The sequence below is a fragment of the Penaeus chinensis genome, chromosome 39 (assembly GCF_019202785.1).
Source record: "Penaeus chinensis breed Huanghai No. 1 chromosome 39, ASM1920278v2, whole genome shotgun sequence".
Lineage (NCBI taxonomy): Eukaryota > Metazoa > Arthropoda > Malacostraca > Decapoda > Penaeidae > Penaeus > Penaeus chinensis.
The window spans coordinates 15029640-15034994 of NC_061857.1; the positions used below are offsets into that span (position 1 = coordinate 15029640).

At 36.9% G+C, this 5355-nt stretch overlaps 1 protein-coding gene across 1 annotated transcript in view; it reads left to right on the plus strand.

The window, feature by feature from the left end:
* The first annotated feature begins 970 nt into the window (after positions 1 to 970).
* The window catches only part of LOC125046727, a 5849-nt gene continuing 1464 nt past the window's right edge, over positions 971 to 5355 (plus strand). The window contains exon 1 of the mRNA XM_047644628.1: positions 971 to 1763. Within this exon, the coding sequence (XP_047500584.1) occupies positions 1583 to 1763 (181 nt within the window). The 5' untranslated portion in view covers positions 971 to 1582. The remainder of the gene's footprint in view (positions 1764 to 5355) is intronic.

Below are 5355 nucleotides of genomic sequence, written 5' to 3' on the forward strand. Positions count from 1 at the left end.
ACCTAGTTATAAATAAAGAATTTAAATTACTCAAACACTCTGATTTTATGACGCAAGGTGTTTCGAGTTGGAAACCGATGTTATGTGCATGTCGGTATTCGGTAAAATGGATAATGTAGCTAGATTCACCTAAGCAATGCACATATATGATAATTTAAATCTATTAGTGGTAGCGAAAAATGCTAGTATTTTTCATGTATATATAGGATCTACATATAAAGAAAAAAGGTACACACATGAAGCTTATAGATAAGGATACATGTTAACTTTTTGTTTTTACTGAAACCATGAAAGCTTGATTACTACTGTTACTACCGATATCCTGTTTGTTGTATAAATCAACATAAAAGTACTACAATTTACTCAAAAATACTTGGACAGCTTCTGAAATGTCCACATCCCATTATTTTCCGTGTCTGGAAAGGGGCGAGATGAATATCCCCCCCCTCCCCCCACACACAAATAGATAATGAGAGACTGACTACAACGCTAGATCTAACTTTATAGTAAAACAAAGTAAAGTAATATATATATATATAATACATATAAAAAATACAGAAAAGTATCTGTCCCAACTTCTTCATAATGTTCATATAAATCTAAATAAGTATTTAAGAGTAGCAAATAACAGCTTCATCCACGTTTTACTAAATAAGCTTTGTAAAACAAAAGAAGTATTAAGAAAGTAGCTTTGTATTTTTATCATTATAATTAATATGATACGAGACCTTAAAAAACATAGGAAAATTTACTTGTTTTTCACGGGTTACTCTAGCATAACATGCTGATGGGTTAGGCTTGTAAATGGTGACTCCTAAACATTTGTAACGGGGTTGTAATTACAATTATGGTTTATATTTTTAAGGCCACCGCGTAGATCATTAATATTAACCCACAAAAGTGACTCCCATGGGCCTGCCTCCCCCACGCCTCTGGTCCGGACGTCTGGCCAAAAGAGCGATAATCCTCTTCTCGAGGCTGGTTCTAGAAACAAATAAAGCTGATGCGTCCTAGCTCACTCTGAAGTATGGTGTTGGTGCAATTATCACAGGTTTTAAGCTGATTATCACTGAAACAAAAAGGGAGAGAGAAGTTCATGTCGCACCTTCGCCTACCGAACGCAAGGCAGGTTGAGGACGTTTAACTTTATTATCTCTTAATAATGCATTTTAATATATATTCTGTACAAGAGTCTGAATGTCTCTGAATGCAACCACTCTCTGTATTAAAGTACAATCCTGTATATTTGACATTCTATACCTAAAAACCTCGCTATATTAAAGTACAAGCTCCCATATTTGGTAATTTATAGAAAAAAAAAAAACTGTATTAAAGTACAACCCTGTATATTTGACATTCTACATCTAAAATCTCTCAGTACTAAAGTAAAAGCTCGTATATTTGACGATTGATATAGAAAATCTCTCTAGATAAAAGTACAAGTTCGTATATTTGACGTTTTATTTAAAACAAATCTCAATATTAAAGTACAAGTTCTTATTTTTGACAATTTATAACTAACAAAAACAACAAGAACTGTGGCTCTCGCTTGAGCTTCGACCCGAAACCTTCGGCCGCAGGAATGGCCTTCGTCTGGAGCCCCGGCCTTACCAAGTCCCTGCTGGAGAAGATCAGGGCCCGGGAGGTGCTGTGGGACACCAGCCACCGCTTCTTCACCAAAAAGAACCTGAGGAGGAGCTGCTTCGACCAAGTGTGCCTGGAGCTGAAGTCCGAGCACGAGCACCTCCATGCACTCACTACAGGTGAATGGTCTTGTGGCTTGGATAATTCGGGTACTTCGTGATCTGTGGCTTTTAAATGGAATTGTCTGGGATGCAGAGTAGATTCCTTTCAGGATTTGAATAAGTTGCTTGGTTTAGAGAATTGAGTTTTGTGTGAATTATTGGATATAAGAAAGTGACAGACAAGCTGGGTTTTCACTGTTTTTATGTTAACTGATGTGATTAGAACATATTTTGTGCTGTTTTTTCACATAAAACTATCAATTAGAATAAGGTAGGATTGCATCATGAAGTCCACTGAGTTTAGTACCAATTTATTCCTTATGTCTACTGTATATGTTAAGTAGAATTAATTGATTGTATATAAGAGTAGTGATGAGGTAACCTTCTGAACTGTTGATTTTAGATTACATGATAGTTTTGCATTTTTGCCAATATTGTCGTGATTTACTAATTCTGTTAGCTGTTACTGCTATGTATATAGGCTGTAAAGATAATAATAATCCATTAATATTAACCAATAGTTTCTGTAAGCAAAATATCTCCCCTGGAGATTTTGATGTATCAGCGTATTTTTAATACTTGATTTCTGCCTGATATGTTAGGATCTAAACAAGGTCTAAAATTGGTAATTGTAAGGTAAAGTTGCACATTGCCCTTATTTATAAACTGGTATTAATGGATTATAAAAAAATACTGTCAAGTTAGCCTACAGTAGTTCTAGTTGGCAGAAACCATCAATAGTGATGATATTGGCATGACATATGTTTTGAGTGTCAAGCAATAATTAGCATCTGTACCTCTCAATACCCTGGTAAACAACCCCAAGATTTAGCTTGTAGACTGATCCAAAAAGATTCCTTAAAAAAGAAAGAATAAAAACTATGTCATGCAAGACTATACACAGGGGAGGATTGCTTACCTTTGCTGGTGTGCCTTTGGTATGGAGACATCATGAATACTTAATGACAGTTATATGCTATTTCTGTTATGGCAGCCATTAGTTGATGCTCTTATAAAACTCCCGGCATGATGTCCTATTAGTATGAAAACAATAGAATAATATATATATTTACATAACATCTAGAATGCAAGTACATGTCCACTATTTTTATGTGCATGTTGGCAGCAGTGTTGCTTTATTAGTGTATGATGATAGTCTAATTGTTGAATGATACTTGTTTTACATCACGTTTTTGATAAAACTAAATTTCTCAAATCACATATCTGAAAAAAGTAAACAAGGCAAATTCATTGGTAGGGATAATTAAAAGATTGTTCAAAACTTTAAACAGAAAATCATTTAAAATGTTATTTACAAATATAGTATGACCAGTACTATAGTGTAACCAAGTATGGTCACCCTTAACCCAAAGCTGACAGGCATGGCATATACGTACATGCCATGCCCACTTTGAATTTACTTTATTGTTTTTACATATAGATGACTACACTTGTACTAAGTCACCAGTGAGCCAATTATCCTTGTGAGCTTAGCAATGTAGTATGATTATAAATCAAGAAGTACAGCTGGAAGTACAGGTGTCTAGAGTCAGCTATGCATAACTATGTAAATATAAATGAGACAAGTCAGTTGAAGACAGGTGGACTCAGATATTGGTATTTTTTATTCTTATATGGATAGTGTTAATTTCTCAACAGTTTACCTACTCCAATTTTCTGTAAAAAGTTTTGGTGAAAATACATTACAACTACTACATAGGTAGTACTGACTTATACCAAATTAAAATACTCTGTTTGTTACTTTTAGTCACATTGTGGATTTGCTATGTTGTGTGCAAGCTCGTTCACTTTAAAGCTATAGTCTGTGTGCATGTTAAAATATGTGACAAGGTCTGCACCCAAGGAGTGTGTGCATGTTATCACAGATTTTTCAGGAGTAAAATGTGTGTTACCATACCTTCAAAAGAAGAATTGTAGGTGGTGGAGCTCCCCAGAAAGTGCATAAGTCTTTAATTACATATTCCCTGTTATATATCACATCCTCTCCTTATAGAACTGAAAGTGTCCCTAGTATTAAATAGTATTACTACCTATTATCTATGATTTTGTAATTGAGATGCATTCCAAGTCTTTGCCTTAGTTTATGTAATGGTAACAAGAACTTTAAATTACTCAAACTGAAGATTTACAAATTAATGTTTATTAGGTGTTGATATTCACCAGTCAAGTAGTTAAACATTATATACTATATAATGTGACTAATGTGACTAAAAATGTTTGATGTTCAAGAACAGACTAAAATAGGTTTTTCTTTCATAATAAATACATTGCACATTACTTTAACCCATTGCCGCCAGGGAAAATAAATAAAAAATGGGGAAAATGCTGTGCTCATTTCTTTACATTTTTGTGAAATGTCTCTGTACATAGATGGCTCTGCTAGTGCTTAGCCACAAAGAAGTCAATTAGTAGATCTTGAGACCTTACCTGATTTCACCTTTCCTTGAATTAGCGAAAAAAAACATATTTTTACTAGTTCTATGAATATTGTTGGTGTTATTTTTATTATAAACATTATAATTACTATAATGTTATAAACATTAATAACAGCAAATTAAGATAATGTAAAATATTTTTGTAAATCAATGAAAAGGGTGAACTAACGAGACAGGCAGTACTCATATCTGGCTCACTGGTGACTTAATACAAGTGTAGCCATCTATGTGTAAAAACAATTAAACAAGTAAACTCACAGTGGACATGCCATGCCCGTCGACAATGGGTTAATAATTACATTTTGTGTGCATGTGTGTGTGTGTGTGTGTGTTTGTGTTTGTGTTTGTGTGCGTGCGTGCGTGCGTGCGTGCGTGCGTGCGTGCGTGCGTGCGTGCGTGCGTGCATGAGTGCGTGCGTGCGTGAGTGCGTGCGTGCGTGAGTGCATGCGTGTGTGCGTGCGTGCGTGTGTGCGTGCGTGCGTGTGTGCGTGCGTGCGTGCGTGCGTGCGTGCGTGCGTGCGTGCGTGCGTGCGTGCGTGCGTGCGTGAGTGCGTGCGTGAGTGCGTGCGTGAGTGCGTGCGTGCGTGTGTGCGTGCGTGAGTGCGTGCGTGCGTGTGTGCGTGCGTGTGTGCGTGCGTGCGTGTGTGCTTGCGTGCGTGTGTGCGTGTGTGGTGTGTGTGTGTGTGTGTGTGTGTGTGTGTGTGTGTGTGTGTGTCTATACGTGTGTGTGTACGTGTGTGTGTGCGTGTGTGTTTGCCTGTGTGTGCGTGTGCGTGTGTGTGTGCGTGTGTGTGTGCGTGTGCGTGTGCGTGTGCATGTGCTTGTGCGTGTGTGTGCGTGCGTGCGTGTGTGTGCGTGTGTGTGTGCGTGTGTGTGCATGTGTGTGTGCATGTGTGTGTGTTCAACAATGCAGAATCATTTAATTTTACTAGAGAAATAATCTGTATACTGAATAAATGTGATTTACACCTTTTTGTATATTTGTTAACTTAACCCCATGTCACTGGGAAAGTGTAGTGTTCAGTGTAGTATTCTTTTGTGAAATTCTGCACATAGAGGACTATACAAGTACTTAACCACAAAGGAGTCAATTAGTAGACTTTGTGACCTCACCTGAGTTCACCTTTCTGTGAGTTTTTTTTTTTAATAAGAAA